Source organism: Emydura macquarii, unplaced genomic scaffold (assembly GCF_026122565.2).
Source record: "Emydura macquarii macquarii isolate MOO-44397 ecotype Brisbane River unplaced genomic scaffold, CSIRO-AGI_Emac_v2 contig_2768, whole genome shotgun sequence".
Lineage (NCBI taxonomy): Eukaryota > Metazoa > Chordata > Testudines > Chelidae > Emydura > Emydura macquarii.
In genome coordinates, this window is record NW_027132905.1 from 51,485,658 (window position 1) to 51,501,819 (window position 16,162).

The window sequence follows — 16,162 nt, forward strand, 5'->3', positions numbered from 1 at the left end:
CCTGCCGCCGCTTTACCATAAAAGGGGAACCCAGGAGCCGCCGCCCCGCGCGGGGGGGAGTCGCGCCCGGCCCGTCCTTCACCTGCCCCCCCGCGGCGCGTGCCTCCGCCCCCCGGGCGCCCGCTCCGCCTGGCTCCTTTGTTCCGCTCTTCGGCTCCGTTTCCTGGCAAAGCCCCGGGGCTGCTGCACCGCGGTATTTGCAAAGCCGCAGGGCTGGGGGGCAGGGGTGTTGGCGGGGGGGTCATGCCTGGGCTGGACAGAGACTGGGAAAGAAAACGTCCCAGGCGAGCCCCCAGGGCTGTAACTTAGCCTGGAGGGGGGGGGGGGGGTGCAGGAGCTTCTCACCCCCCCCGGAAAAAAATCTACCTCAGAAAGTTGCATCACTTCCATTTAAGATGTGATTTGAAACCAGTTCAGTGCAGGCCGTGCCAGAGGCTGTGTAGACACGGATTTCCATTTTAAGCAGGCTTGTTTCAGTCTATGAGGAAGTGACTTAGGCCGAGTTTACACCACAAAGCCTGTGTCGAGTTCCATGAGGTATCAGCCGCTCTTGCAGGTGAGGTGTTGGACTCGAGGGACCCTTGTTCTGATCTGGAATGGGCAGTGCATCTCCAATGACACTGGATTAGCCGGACAAGACATTATCCTAGCATCAACAACACACAGCGCCCAAAAAGGTTAGAGGGCAGCCCACGGGAAGTGACTCGGGGAAAAGGCCGGGAGGGGGACCAATCCAGATGGAAGGAGTAGCCCAAGGAAGAAGGACCCTAGCTGCAGAGGCTCACGGGAAAGTTGAGCGAGTCCATGGAGAGGTACGTCGCCAACCAATAGGGACAGCTTTAAACGAGATCTGCAGATGGGCAGGAAAGGGAAGCCGAGAGAGGGTGGTGGAAGAGGTGGTTAGGGATGGACTGGAAGCCAGGGAAGGTGACGAAGGGTGAATTAGCAGGAAGTCAGTGAAGGGCTGCTCCAGGGGGACCATTGTCTAGCACATGCTACTCATAAAGCAGCACTGCATGCAACGATGCCGAGGCGGAGACGGAGAGCTGTCTGGAGCACGATATTGAGGTGCTCGGGCCCTATGGCGATAAGCGTGGTACAACAGCCCAGAACCACCCAGGATGGGAGGGCGTGGGTGGAGAGCTGTCTGAGGAGGAGGAGGAGGAGACGAATGGGTAATGGAGCGGCACTCTGGTCCAGTTTGCCCGGACTAGGCTGGCTGCAGGGCAGCATTTGGGACCCTTGGAAATTTTGATTACGTTAATTCAATACAAGGATAATAAACCCTCCCTCCCCCCTTTCTTGGGGTTATCAGCGCGTCCCCCCGCAGAGCTGCCCATCAACACTTCCCTGCTCTGAACAAACAGCAGCTCTGGGGCAGTCTCCGATGTGTGTGGGTGAATGTGTGTATGCCAAAAACACGACCCTCTCCCAGCCATCCTCACCCCCCCGGGAGGCGGATGAAGGCTGGTGTGTGACCAGCCCGCCGGGGTCTCAGCAGCTACCTTTGTACTGACGAATGAGAAGCACCATCTCTCCGGAGTCACAGGAGCTTCCTGCAGTGCGGCTCACCCCACCAGCTCGATCTTGTGCTGCCAGCAGATTGAGCAAGGACTGACGGGCTTGGCCTGGGAGGATAAAACAGTCGAGCTCCCCTCTGACAGCACTGGGAGATTTGCCCGAGCCTGGAGTGCTGGATTTGGCCCCAGGTTTGCAGTAGCCCTTCCCAAGATGAGGATGTGAGAGACACGCTGGGCTGCTAGACAGACACGAGGAGGGGGATCCTCAGACCAAACGGACACAGGAGCATTTTAAGTGAGGTCAAATTGTAGCGTCCCCCCAGAGTAGTCTCTCTTTAAGACCCAGTTATAAGGGGGGGGGGGCAGGGAATGGAGGTGGGGGTGAGCCCAGGGCTTCCCTCTGAGGAGGCTGCTGGAGTGTTTGCCTCTGTCCTCAGATAGCCCAGCAGACAGCTACGCCACAACCACATCCCAGGACGTGGGGAAACCCAGCAGCCACATCTAAGCCTGCACAAGGGGACGAGATAAGGCGGTATCTCCAGGCACAGCATCACTGCAGCAGGGGCCTTTTAAACCCACAAGCCCTAATGCCTGACCGTACCCCACTCAGACCGCCCCGGAGGTTAGCGCCCCTGATTTGGGAACTCAGGCAGCTGGTTCCTCTCCGAGTTTAGTTTCTTTGTCTCCTTTTCCTCTGAGCTGCTGGAGGCAGCCGCGCTCCCGCAAGACCCAGCATGCTGCCTGCGTCACTCGGCTGCCGCCCCCACTGAGCGGACATGGCCCGTGGAGTGTGCGGGCAGGAAGGAGAACATGCCTCCGCCAGCGAGCAAGGGAAAGGTTAAAACAAAGGCGAGGTCTCCTGGGCGCCCTCAGCCTCACCTGGCTGTAGCACGCCCCACCCTGCGTATTAGTCGGTGGGTGTAGTAGGGCACTCTCGTCGGCAGGAGGAAGGCTGTAGTGTAGACACGGACATCATTAGGTTGAGGTAAGCTGCCTGATGCCTAGCTGTGTCGAGTAGACCAGGCCTCAGCTTCAGAACGGCCAAGTCTGGACACAGGTTTTTGGCTCTTTTAACTCCACTTCCCAGATTGCTGGTTCATTTCAGTTAACAAGGAAGGATGGTTCAGTGGTCACAGCAGTAGCCTAAGGTTTGGGAGAGCCAGGTTCGACTCCCTGCTTTGCCACAGACTTCCCATGTGACCCTGGGAGAGTCACTTAGTCTCTCTGTGCTTCAGTTCCCCCACTGGGGATAATAGCCCGGCTGTGCCTCACAGGATACGTCCGTTACAGATTGGGGCACTGAGAGCCATGGCCAGGGGGTCAGATAAGCACCTCAGCTAGATAGAGCTGACACAGCAAATGCTAGTGCATCCTCTCCACAAACAAATCTTCCAAACCACAGCCAGGAGCGTGTTTGTGAAGAGCCCGCAATTGCATTTACAGTGGTGTTCACTGATACCGCCAAAGCCAAACCCCGCTTGAGCTCTGGCTGTGCTGTGCACAGGGTGCCCTGATCTGCTCTCTCATGCTGGGGCAGCTCAGAGCACCGCCTACCTGGCTATAGGCTTGCTTTGTGGTAGCTGAGGTGGACCCAGCATGGGCCCCCAGCTCTCCTTCCTCCTGCCCAACTTCTCATTGTTCCTGTAGGCTCTACTGAGCTGTTTTCTTTGCAGGGGTTTGGACAGGATGCAGCTGGGAGGGAGCTGAACTGTATCAGCTGTTGACACTAGATTAATCAGCTCGGTGACGCTGGCTGCCTGAATCAGTTGTGTCTGGTTGGGAGCAGCCAGTTCCCACGGGACTGGTGATCTCCAGTGATGAAGCAAAGGGAAGCTTGCTAAACCTGCTGGTTCAGGATCACAGCCCAGGTTCTGTTCTGCAGGGATGGAGCAGGAGCAGGTCCAGAGCCCATGAGAAAAGAAGGCACTACAGGTAGAACGGGGCAAACAATGGACTTTTTGGTTCACTGGCTACTGGGGAAAAAAATTCCTGTTTTGGGTCAAAAAAGGAGAATTTTTTTGGCAAGTAAAAAAATAATTAGTAGTGAGTTGAACGAAACATTTTATTTAAATTTGGGCACTGAATAAGCAATGAACTTGCTGCTGCACAGCCAGGACAAGAATCCAGCCCACCTTCCCAGCACCCTGCTGGCTCCTGCAGGGCCGACAGAAATAAAACAGGGAGTTACGCATCTGATGTGTGCAAGGAGCAGGTCGCTAGAGTAAGAGCTACCTTTTTATGCGGTAACTTGTCAAACTGGGGGCTTCAGAGAGAAGTTTCTCCCACCATCTTTCTACAGAAATTGGCCTCCACTGGCAGGTGGCGTGCTTACAGCTGTAAGAGGTGCTGAACTGCTGAGGAGTCGGGGAGCCTTGGGTTTCCGTAGAGGCTGTTATTTAACCATTGTACCAGCATCACGATGGATGAAAACACAGCAGAGCCAGCTCTTGCGATCTATGGTGGCTTTTGTGAAGCTCTGACTGTTGGAATCAGGTTATGACCTGCAAAGCGAAGCTTCTATTTAAAAAAAAAGTGCTGAGCGCTCAGATTTCACACTTTTTAGGCAGTGGTAGTGTACACTGGTGGTTAGAGCACTGCCATAGGACTCAGGAGCATTTTGGGTTTTATTCCCACCTCTGCCACTGACTTGCTGAGTGACCTTGGTCAAGTCACTTCCATCTGTGCTTCCATTTCCCGATCTGTAAAATGGGCACAGTGATCCTGACCTCCTTTGTAAAGCCCTTTGAGACCTGCTGATGCAAATGCTCTCTGAGAGCAAGCGATTATTATTAGTAATGCTAAAACTGACACCAGCAGGCCGGCCTGTCCCGGGTGTAAATCTGTTTCCACAGCACAGTCACCGCAGGGATCAGCTCTGCTCTGGTGGTTTACGGAGTTTCCATTTCAGAGCCTTCTGCAAATAAACGCGGTGGCACTTCTGGCAAGTGGCTGCAAGAGCAAGCGCTTCCTGCACCGTGTGAGCGGAGTTTACTTGAACCTGTGCCAAAGCTTTCGCTGCAGTAGCGGAAAGGGCTGCGCCGTCTGCATCCGCTCGGCTCCCTACTTGGAAAGCAGAGAGAGGTCACGCTGAGGGGCACAGGAAACAAGCCAGCCACTAAAAACAGGAACTAACCTGACCTGCTGTCTAGGGCTCCAACTAGAGCCAGGTCCTTAGCACTGCTCCAGCACAGTCCTTCTGTGGATCTCACCTCCATATCAATACCGCAGCTGAGACCCCCAGCAGTTAAGTGATTTGCTCAAGGTCACACAGAGAGTCAGTGGCAGAGCCATATAGAGAACCCAGGAGTCCTGCAGCCTACCCTTGCACCCCGGCTGCCTTCTTTGGGGTTTCAAAAGAGTTTGATAACTTGTCTCGGGCTTTTTTATTTTGTTTTTGGTCAGCGTCACAATCCAAAAGGTTGCCAGCCTCTGTGCTGCTCTGCGTGGTTTTAGGGAGGATGAGGCTGACCGGGTGGGAGGAAGGATGGTCCTAGGCCATAGTATTGCTCCTGTCCTGTCACAGACATCCCGTGTGCCCCTGGGCAAGTCACTTAGCCTGGCTGGTCCTCAGTTCCTCAGCTGTGCAGTGGGGATAAAAGCCCTGCCGCACAGGGATGGGTGAGGATACACACGCAAAAGCATGTGAGGCCCCCTCAGCTCCTGTGGCGATTATAAATACTTTGGACAGAAGAGGCCCCATTCTTAATGCCTTCTTGTCCAGCAGTAGCGCTCGCACGCAGGGAGAGCTTTTAATCTTACACATCTGTAGGGTTACTGTGCTCTGCTAAAGAGCCACCCTGGTCCCGCCAGAGGTGGCTGCATTGCAGTAGTGGTGCTCAAAACACGTTTCATCGTTAAAACTCTCTGGCAAACATGAATGACAAAGCCCTCAGGGGCGCTGCACGACAGGAATGATCCCCGTTTTTCAGATGGGGAAAGTAGGCCTGGCCGAACACCAAAGGTAAACATCTCCCCCCAGCTATGTCTGGTACTTACGTGGAGCCGCTCACGCCGTTTAACGGATTTCTCCTGACACACCCTGCGAGGCCGAGCAGGGCTATTATCCCCATTGCACAGGTGGGAAACTGAGGCACCGGGAGGCTATGTGACTTCTTCCCATGTCTCAGATCCTAGGGTAGCTCCCAACCCACAAGGGCCGTCCTTCCAGCCTACGGCGGGGTTCTTGTGACGGTTCTCCGGGCCCCAGGACGGTGAGTCCCTTGTTATCTGTCTATAGCGAGGCAACATTGCCCGTGGCAACTGGGTGCCAGCTCCCGGCCACCAGCCTGTTAACCACTCATGCACTCCCCTCTGGCCTACACCAGCCCCGTCTTTGCCTTGCAGGTAACGCTAGGTGCAGCCCAGTTCCCTCGAAGCATTCCCCTGTGATAGCCAGCCCCTGACGCCGGCTACTCTCAGAAATCCCAGAGCAATCCCAGAAATCCTTTGGATCCAAACCCAGACCCTCACCCTGATTCAGCACTGGACCACTCCTGGAGCCTGATCCAGATCCAAACACACCTCCTCCATCTATGACCGTTAGAAAAAAGACATTGTATGTCACCAGTGGATCAGTCTAGGAGTCAGAACAGGAGACCGGCATGCAGGAGACCTGGATTCTCTCCCCAGCTCTGCCATAGACGCCGTGTGTGAACTTGGGCAAGTCATGGCATTGCCCTGTGCCTCAGTTTCCCCACCAGTAAGACAGGGATATATCTTATATAAAGTGCTTTGAGATCCTCAGATGCAAGATGCCGTTTATGTGCAGAGGCCTGTCATTGCTCCATGAGCTGGCAGGGGATATAAAGTCAAATGGCGCCAGGAACATAAAAGCAGAACCATTTCAGTCACAATGACCGTCTCCTCCTTTAAGGCCCGTCACCCTGCCCGGCCTGCACCCTCCCGTGTAGGCACATGTCCAGGCAGCGTGCGGGTCGGCGAAGGAACGGTGCTGTCAGCCGTACGCTGGCACGGCCCTGATCTGCAGCGGGCGAGGTGGCTGGTTAGCCAGAGATCCGGGACGTGGAGGAGAGTCTGGGATGCCGGCGGTCTGGGGTCAGAGCAGGGATTCCTGCCGGCCCTCTGGGGAGATGGAGGGAGGTGTCAGCTGCCTGGGAAGGAACCTGGCATGGTAGGCACTTACCCCTCCCCGTGCGAGAGCCCCCCAGGCCCTGCGCTGCTGCTCCGCGTTGGCATCAGGTACTTGGCTCCCTGTGGACACTCAAGAGCGCTTTCCGCCCGCTTTGTGCCCGGGTTCGCTCTTGCGAATAGCCACAGTGACACCAAGTGGCGGCTGCGTGGCCTGTATCTCTGCACCGCATCTGCCAGAAAGCCAGGCCAGCGGCTCACAGCAATGATAGCTGGGGGCTGCCCCCGGGCCGGCCAGGACTCACGGCCCTGCTGGAGCTGTGATTTCCAGCAGAGCGGCTGGTGGGCGGCTCAGAAGCGGGCGAGGGGGATTGTGACGGAGTCCCACAGCGAGCGGGACCTCGAACCACTCGGGCGCAGCCGGGCAGGACTCTAGTGCTTCGGTCTCCACACACCTGTGCCGCCCCTGCCTCTGGCCCCGTAGCGTTCAGCGCTCCTGCTCCACCTGGAACTCCCCTGGCAGGACCCCCCACTTGGCAGGGTCCTGGGGAGTTCCTCCCCCAAAAGGCCGTGCACCCCGCCTCGCGGTCGGAAGCGATTCACAGCCAGTGTGAAAGTCCGAGGGGTTTATTAGTGCTCTGGTTCAGACATTGCTAGTTCTCAGCCTCAGCTAGGAGTTACAGCGGGAACCCCCTGGAAAGCCCCATTCTCGAGGCTCCTGCCCCGCCAGGCCCCCATGCGTGACCGTATCCTTACGTGGACAGGAAGGGGGGGCATGCGGCTAAGGTACAATCTCAGGAAGAGCCTGGAGTTCAGTTCCCCAGGCTAGCGCCCGGCAGCGGTGCTGAGCTTCACCCGAGTGCGAAATGCCCCGGCTCCCGGTACGCTCACACGCTCGCTGTGCCTCAGCGTTCCCCTTTGCAGCGGCCTGGCACGGGCTGGCGAAGGGCACGGAGCTCCCCAGCTGGCGGCGTTAGGGCCAGGCAAAGTCTCGCAGCTCCTCGGTCCCTGCTGGAGAAACGTGAGGGGGCCAAGCTTTGGACTGGGGGCGGTGTGAGCAAATCATGCTGGCCTGGGTTAACGTGCCATTGCCCTTCCAGACGGGGAGAGGGAGCCCTCCAGCACCACTGAATTCAACTCCTTAAGAGAAGAGGGTGATTTATTTTAGCTTCTCTCCCAGCCAAGACATCAAGGCACCACAAACATTTCACAGGCCCTGTAGATCCCATCTCGCTGAGGCAGGCAATGAGGCAAGCCCGTAGCAGGAAGGTGCACTGGAGCAGGAAGGTGCACTGGAGCAGGAGGTCCGGACTGTCCCCACTTTCCAGGGCAGCTCCAGCCTCACACGGACGCGGCAGTTCAGAGATCCAGCCCAGCGGGCCCAGCCTGTGCTGTCCAGGTATCTAGCCCAGCTGCAGCCTCATCACCCGAGAGATTCTCCCCGTTAGAGCCACGCCGAGGAATGTCTCTGCGACCCCAGCGCAGTTAGCTGCCCAGGGGAACGAAGTGACAGAGGGCAGCGTGGGGGCAGAAGATGGAGGGAGGGGCAGGCTGCTGTGGAGCCATCGGAGGGAGCCCCCACCTGCACAAAGAGCCGGTGAGGAGGGTTATTTCTGGCAATAATTACAGTCAGTGTGTAGGGGCTTGAGTAACAGCCCGGGGCCCAGACCTCCATCCCCCAGCCAGAGCAGCACAGCCCGTCTCCCCTGCTGCCCGGGGAGAGCAAGCTCCACGTCCCTCCACTCTCTAGCAGCTGCTGAGCCGGGGGCTGATGGGGGTTGTGGCCTGGGCAATAGGGGCACCTGGGCGTGGGTCCAGCTGGACACCAACTCATTCCACCCAGGTCCTCAAAAAAAAAAAAAAAAAAAAAAAAAAAAAATCAGACGGCAGCAACCGGGTCTGGCTTTGACCAAGCTCCTCCTAGCCGCCCCGTTCATCATTGCCTCTCCCCCGCCCCCCCCCCCCCACCTCCACAACCGCCCTAATTATGAACCAGTTCATTAGGGCAAGACACTTGGCTTTGGGGCTTGATCCAGGGACAGCTGGCTCCTGAAATGAGCGCCGTAAGCCCGGAGATGCTAGAATTCCTGGCACAAGGGAGCTCGCGTTAGGCCGTTGGTTGGTGCAGGCTAGAGAAGATCTGGGGAGAGGCAGGAAGGAAAGTGATACCTTTGAACACCCGGGATGGTGGGGGAACAGTTTCCCATTCTCCAGCATGCGATGCAGCCCGGAAAGTGATGGGGGGCCCTCCTCATTTCCAGGAAGCAGTGCACGTTGACCGCAGTGTTTGGGGTGGGAGTTCAAGGGGAACAAAGAGTCATCTAGGTAGTTCGCGCAGTCCCAGGTTAACAAGTGTCCGTGTGAAAACGTCCTCGGCAGACCCCCGCCGAGTCTGGCTTGCTTTGTGTGTGAATTAGAGCGGCCCAGCCTGGCGCTTAAAACGTCACGTTTCAGGCCCAGTCGCCAGGGCTCTGCCTCTCTCGCCATCGCTGGACCAGAGCAAGCCTCCCCGCCCCTCTCGGCGCCAGCCCCTCCACGTCAGGATGTGGTCGCCGAGCTGGATCTTCTGACACGGGCCTCAGGCCTAGTCTGGGGCTGCCTGGAACCGGAACCGAGTGCTGGGAACCTTTGAGAAAAATCCTGCCGAGAAGCAACCCCCCCCCCCTCAAAAAATTACACAGCGAACTGCCTCTCCTGCCAAGACCCTGCACCCAGAGGGGACTACACGAGCGCTCACGGGGCTCCGCAGCCTTTGCCCACCCCCCAGACACGAGCGCCCTCGGGAAGCTGCTCCCTCTCTTCCGCTGACTGGATTTGCCCTAAGGAACCCAGGAGACCAGCCAGCGATGCTCGGGCGTCTGGTCTCCCCCATGCGCACAGGGCATGTGCGCAGTCTCACCTGTGTCCGGCAGATGTCCAGCATGACTCCTGCCCGAACCAGGCACCAGATCTCACCCACCAGCGAGATGAAGATGTTCATGATGTCCATCCACCGGCCCACGGTCATTAGGAGGATGAGGAGACCTCCCATCCTCACAAATACCGTCTGATAGACCATCTGCTCGCTGGGGTTCTGCCTCTGCTCCTCTGCCAGGAACAAAGCCATCCTGCGGTCACAGCGTGAACCATTCCTGACCCTCCCTTTGGGCTTGGGAAGTAGCTTCAGCCTCATTAGGTGGCTGTTACGGCCAGGAAAATGGCTTAGAAATGGTCCTTTTCTAAGACGTTACCGGCTGGCACTGGGTGTATCTGCACTGGCGGCGTAATTCCCATAGGGTGCCCAGATCACAAGTGTGAAAAATCAGGACGGGGTGGGGGGTAATAGGCGCCTATAAAAGAAAAAGCCCCGAATATCGGGACTGTCCCTATAAAAATCAGGACATCCTGTCACCCTAAACTTCCAGCTCAGGCAGACATACCCACACTAGCTCTGATCGAACGCGCGTGCTAAAAATAGCAGAGCAGCTGCAGCGGCACGCGTGGTGGGATGGGCTAGCCACCTCACCTCTGTACCTTGGGTCCCCAGTGGGAGTGTCTTCATGTGACTAGCCTGGCCCCAGCGTGGCCACTTTGCTATTTCTGTGCCTGAGCTCGACCCGATCTGGTGCACGTCTGTCCACCCGAGATGGAAACCACTGCAGCCACGGGAAAGCAAACTGGCATCTGTTCTGCCTCCATCCAAGGGAGGGGCTGCAGGAAACCATGCCCTTGAGCCACTACCCGGAGCAGTCTGGATCTCTGCCCTTGGCAGAAACTGGAGAATGGACCATAGGAGCTGGCGTCCTATGGCCTGTGCTAGGCAGGAGGTCGAGCGAGAGGCTCCCAGTGGTCCCTTCTGGGCTTAGAGTCTGTGGATCAAGGTGGTGGGACCAGTCCCCAGACAGAGCCTGACTGCAAGGACAAAACTAAGAGCCAGAGAAACGTGCCTGCGCGCTGCTGAAACTACACGAGCGGCAGGAGAGAATTCAGCTCCTTTCTGGCTCCAGACAGTCCCTCTCGCCCCACCAACGACGCCCAGAACGAGCAGCGCATCGTCAGAATGCTCCCGCTGGCTGACCAGACCCTTGTGGGCAGCTCCACCCTCTGTGCTGCACCCAGCAGCTGGGCTAGCTTGCTGGGAGGTCTCCGCTGTAAAGATCCCATTTTTAGCACTTAGTCCCCGTGAATAAGACCAAGGGTCCCCCCCCATCATGCCCGGAAGTGCACAAGACAAATCTAGTCAAAAAAAACCCTCGGGGCTTTGGGAGCCATTTTCCGCGCTGCCCCGGGGACCTCACCTTGCATGTAGATGACCAGCAGGGTGTAGCAGATGGTGAGCGGAGTCCAGAAGCGTATGGCCTCTGAGGTGGTGAGGAAATCCCTGTTGATCAGTGCGACCGCGGCCAGGTCAGCCACCACGAAGGTGATCTTGAGGGCATTGCAGAGCAGGGCGGGGATGCCGTGCCAGGTGGTGAGCAGGAAGATGCAGGCCCCGCAGTAGCGCTCCTTGCTGTGCAGCTCGTACATGGTGCAGACGTGGCGGGCCAGCCTCCAGACGTAGCAGGTGATCAGGCCGGCCAGGCCCAAGCTGAGCAGCAGGTTGCAGGTGCGGTGGGGAGCCCCCTCCAAGAGGTAACTGAGGCTGCAGGAGACGCCGCACCCCAGGGAGTATTGGCACAACAGGTACAACTGGCTGCTGTGCGCCCCCTGCGGAAGCCGGGCGTCGGAGATGCAGCATGTTAGTTACGCGCCAGTGGGATGGCAAAGGTCACATTCCTCGCGATGGGGACGAGAAGTCAGCGGTTGTTTTAATTCACCACAAAGGCAAACGGAAGAGGGAGCAGACACCCAGCTGGGGCTGAGAATCTTACGCCATCACTAAGATAATGGCTCGTCTCCCCTTGTGTTCCCCACTCATAACCCCTCACGGCCACAGGCTGACACGTTAGGACGCCGTAGCCCCCTGCCTTGAGGTGTGATGAGCTGAAGACCTTGTGGCGGAGGACCACGGGTAAAAACTCCCAACCCTGGGAGGATCTCACGCCCCCACAGCAGCCCAGACACAGGACAGCTCGCTGTGCAAAACCCTGCACTCGCTTCTAATCTGGTGTCATCTCACCCTGCCCTGGAGGCTAGGTTGGCGCTCAGCAGGACAGTGTGTGAATCCTCTAGTCTCCTGGGGCTCGGGTCAGCAAGGGCTGGAGAAGGAATCCGGCTCAGCTCTGGAAGGGACCGCTCTGCAGCGCCTACCGCAGGCCAGGTGCAGGCAGTGTTCATGGACTCCAGCCCACCCTGGGTTTGGATCACCCTTCGGCAGGTCTTGAACCAGAGCTGGACACCCTCCGGGGCAGAGACATTACAGGCAAGTGGAAGACAGGACCACACCGTGCATGGTTCTCGGAGAGCAGAGCACTAGACTGGGACTCAGGCGACCCGGGTTCTAGTCCTAGCTCTGTTTGACCTTGGCCAAGTCCCCACCCTACTCTGTGCCTCAGTTTCCCCTTCTGTAAAATGGGGATAAACGATACAGCCCTCCTTAGTGAAGCGTTTTGAGATCTACTGAATAAAACTGCCACATACGTGCCGGGAGTTCTTACTACTGTGCGCTAGACTTTACATCCAGAGTCCACCCTCCTTGTCCTGATGATGGCTCAGACAGGACTACAGAGAGCACCTGCAGATTGTTGTCTCTGGGTAATGCCTGTATAATCACCTTATTCAGGGACAGCAGCATTGACACAGCCCTGAGGGAAAACTCCAGCACCACCAAGGCAGCCACGCGGTACCCGACCACCGTGAAGATCCACGTCAGAAGGAAGAGGTGCACGTGATCCAGCAGGGGCCATTGGGAGCGGACGACCTCCTTCTCCTTCTGCCTGTCCGGGTCGCTGGGAACAGGGAGAGACAGGCTCAGAGCACAGCTGTCTAAAGATCAGTTCCCGGGGCGCTGGGCGCTTGCCTCCTGCTGCATTAGGGGAAGACTGGGCCCCGGGCTGACCTCCAACCCCCTCCCCGCAAAAGAAATGGAGCAGCTGGACTGAGGGCCCAGCCCTGCAGCCGGGTTCTTGTGACTCGCCCCTCCATGCCATACCGGAGTGTGGGAACGTCCACATCCAGCCCCAATGAAGTGCAGCCACCTCTGGGGAGAGGAGCTTGAGCCAAGGACGCCAGGCCTCACCGCCGCACTCTCATGACCGAGCGGCAGGACACAGATCTTCACAGACCGGCTGGGCTCGTGGGTCTGATCCAAGAGACCCAGGCAAAGCCGCTGCCCAGGACTGGCTCTGCCTGCCTTGGCTGACGGGCAGCGGCGCTAGAATTCTGGCCACACAAGAGGCCCCTTCCGCCGGGAAGGAAATAATAAACCTGAAGAAACCCAGCTCCAGACTCTTTACCACCCCAGCCCCCCACCTATTCTCCCATCGCGTCACCTCCCAGCCCAGAGCTCTCCGTGCTTGCTTCTCTCTGTGCGCAGGCCAGGCTCTGGAGCGCACCCCCATACCCACCCACAGACACCAAGTTCCCCGCCACAGCAGCACTAGCGGGTCCCCCTCAGAGCGACACGGAGCATCCCAGCCAGCAGAGAGGCCCATGCATTGCAGGGTGGGGCACAAAGCCTTTTTTTTGGGGGGGCCATCTTACCCCCCCGTCCCCCAGGTGTAACTAGTACCTAGCCCCTGCCGTCCCCCAGAGCCAGTCTTAGGACGTGGGGCCAGCCAGAGAGCTGATCCTTTGGGAAATGCCTGATCGGACTCATTGGCTGAGCCAAGAGAGACCCTAAATGTGCGCCTGTAACACGCTCAGGTCCAAAACGCCAGGGAGTGTTCCCTGGGCAGAGCCCTTTGGATTTCGGGAAAACCCAGAAGGGCCCAGGGTGGGGGCACATGGAGACCATGGCGCCTGGCTGGCAGACCTGGGTCCGCAATTCTCTCTAGATCAAAGAACTGGTTGGTGGCAGCCAGTAATACCTTCCAGCGTAACACCCACCCCCAAATCCCTGCTCCGCCCAGCCTCCCAACAGACTAACACGCTGACACCCAGTCGCCCACACAGAAAGGAATAACAATGGGCCGGGGGGAAGGGAAGCACACAGAGCCACTGGCGGGGGGAGAGGGGGGGCTAGGAAATGGGGGGGATACATAGAGCCCCTGGCATGCAAGGCAGAAAGGGAGACAATTTTATGGGGTGGGGTGGGGGGGGGGACACAGAGCCCCTGGCATGAGGGAGGAGTGGGGGGGATTGCAGGGAGTCCCTGAAAGAGGAGGGGACGGGAGAGCAGCACATGGGGGTGTGGAGGGGGAATGGAGGGATGTGGGCAGTGAGCTGGGCCTACGGCAGCCCCGAAGCAGGTCACGCCTGTGTTTTATAGGCTAGTAAACAGTGGGTGTGTGCAGGGCTGAAGCATAATTTTTTCGGGCCCAGGATACACTGGTAACACAGGCCCCCTCTCTCACACACACACACACGGGGTTGCACCCTGGGCCAGGCCCCCCAGGGTCTCCGGGCCCCAGTAAAGTGTACCCTTCCCCCTCTGTGTGGGGGCCTTGCCCACCAGCCTCCTGCTGCAGAAGGGCAGCCTAGCCCCAGAGGCCAGTTAATCGTAGCAATCAGATTCAAGGCTCTTCCCAAGGTAACCGAGTTAGAGACTCAACAGAGTCTCCTCCATGGGGCCCAGGGGCAGCTCGGATCTCAGGGGACTGGCATGAGCCCGTTAGCTCCCCCGGGAACAGAACCGGCCATTCCAGACGGCCCAGGACGGTCACACTGCAGGCCAGCCAGCAGCAGCCCACCTGGATTTTAATGCCAGGCTGCAGAGTCCTTAACCACACCTCGTCTGCCCGTCTCCGCGGCACCGGAAGGGCGGCAGGACCCAGGGGCAGGGCGCAGGTGCTTGGAGGAAAATCAAAGCTGATCAGGGAATGATTTTTGCTGGGCCCAGGGATTCCTCCCCCACTTACTTCAGACACTGGATGTAGAGATAAATCTTCACCAGGCTGCAGAGGACAGAGACTGCACAGGCGCCGATTAGCCCTGCAGGAGAGAAACGAGCAGTGTGGGTCTCCCGGAAGCCAACGAGATGAGCCAGAAAAGGGCGCAACCTCACCTTGCAAGAGCGAGTCCATGAGGGTCGAACCCCAAGCCAGGCTGGGGAAGCTGGGGAGCCAGGAGGCTAGGAACTCAAAGCAGAGCATTTTTCACCGGCTCAGGGCACGCTTGGAATCAGGTGTGGGGAGCTGGGCCCTGCACTGCTGATGTCAGTCTCAAAGGTCTGCAGAGAGGAGATTGATAAGAGGCACGCGGAGGGGGCTAGGTAAATCATTCTCCATGCACCCGGCCTGCAATCAGCTGGCCAGAGAAGGCCGGGGGAGTGGACAGCCCAGCAGGAGCCGGACGAGCTCTTCACAAGTTTCCCTGAACTACGGGTGTTAAAGGGACCCAGGCAAGTTAGTTCTGTGGCCAGGCTGGTCGGAACAAGGGTTCATCTAAAGAAACGGCTCCAGCTGTCGCCCAGTTCACAGGACAAGGAACAGATTTCGATTGGTGCAAAGCACTCGCCCAGCTGATTTTGCAACCTGACCACAACAATGTTTTGCCAGCATAAAGTAGCCTGGCCTAGTGGAAACATGCAGGGGAATGGCTGGGTTCTGGTCTTGGTTCTGCTACTAATGCAAAGCCAGTGATGTCGGGCAAGCTATTTTGCTGCTGTGTACCTCAGTTTCCCTTCCCTCCTTTCTAAAGCGCTTCCAGCCCCACTGATGAAAACACTCCCTAAATACTTGATATTATTGTTACTAGTGCATGAAAACCAACAAGAAACAAAAGTGAAACTGACCATGCCAGCATCTTCTGTAGCCTCAGAGCATGAAACAGCAACAGCCAGAATGGGGCAAAGTAACAGATTTAAAAACCCCTTTTGGGTTGAAATCAGCTCAGGGTTTGGTGCTCATCAAGGGGCAGAAAACTTTAAGAAAAAAAAGTGATTTTAATGCTGTCCCCATCTGTGTAGCTAATCAATGGAGGTGTGAGGCTGGGAGAAGATACCTGGGAGAGAAACTAGAGGAAAAGCTGCTCGCTGTCCTACTCCCTGCCTTTTCTCAGCTCTTTTCTGTCTGGGTATTTCTAACGAGCCAGGTGGGATCTATGTTCAGCAGATGAAGTTGTTGGGTGGGTCCTGCTTTGAGCAGGGGTGGGACTAGGTGACGGCCTGAGGTCCCTTCCAGCCCTAATCTACTATAATTCTAGGGCACTGCCCCAGGATGGAAGGGGTGACTGGTCTAATATAACCTTTCTCTGCCCTGGGAGGGTATTTCCACAATGACCCCTGCTCAGCCAATTGCCAATCACAATGGGGTGAATTAACACCCGTTCTCTAGCAGGGTGGTGCCGACACTGCGGGAGCCTGGCTTGTTGGTACTTAGTGACTGATTAAATTAACCAACAATTACTGTGAAGCCCTGATACTTTAACCCCTTCAGCGCTGCAAGCAGGAAAACCACAACCCTGTGATTACCTAAGAACACACGTGCTGGTGCATGAACGAATACAGAAGCGCTCCATGTGTAGATGTTACGTAG

At 57.4% G+C, this 16,162-nt stretch overlaps 1 protein-coding gene and 1 long non-coding RNA gene across 3 annotated transcripts; one reads left to right on the forward strand and one right to left on the reverse strand.

Moving 5' to 3' along the window:
* The first annotated feature begins 505 nt into the window (after positions 1–505).
* Positions 506–2,088, forward strand: LOC137165619 (uncharacterized). The gene is made up of 2 exons (XR_010923438.1): positions 506–812; positions 1,958–2,088. It is a non-coding gene; the product is annotated as an uncharacterized lncRNA (long non-coding RNA).
* Positions 2,089–6,288: 4,200 nt separating this feature from the next.
* Positions 6,289–15,873, reverse strand: TMEM82 (transmembrane protein 82). Of its 2 annotated transcripts, XR_010923439.1 has the most exons (8): positions 15,421–15,873; positions 14,692–14,856; positions 14,546–14,618; positions 12,301–12,475; positions 10,886–11,294; positions 9,508–9,695; positions 8,778–9,248; positions 6,289–6,602 (listed from the first exon to the last, which is right to left on the reverse strand). XR_010923439.1 is itself a non-coding variant. In XM_067566930.1 (7 exons), the coding sequence occupies exons 2-7, from the start codon at positions 14,777–14,779 to the stop codon at positions 9,147–9,149; spliced, it is 1,035 nt and encodes a 344-aa protein (XP_067423031.1). In that variant the 5' UTR covers positions 14,780–14,856; positions 15,421–15,873; the 3' UTR covers positions 8,621–9,146. The 2 variants fall into 2 exon arrangements, 1 of the variants encoding a protein (XP_067423031.1); XM_067566930.1 differs by lacking the exon at positions 6,289–6,602 and having other exon boundaries at positions 8,621–9,248.
* Between the last annotated feature and the right edge of the window lie 289 nt (positions 15,874–16,162).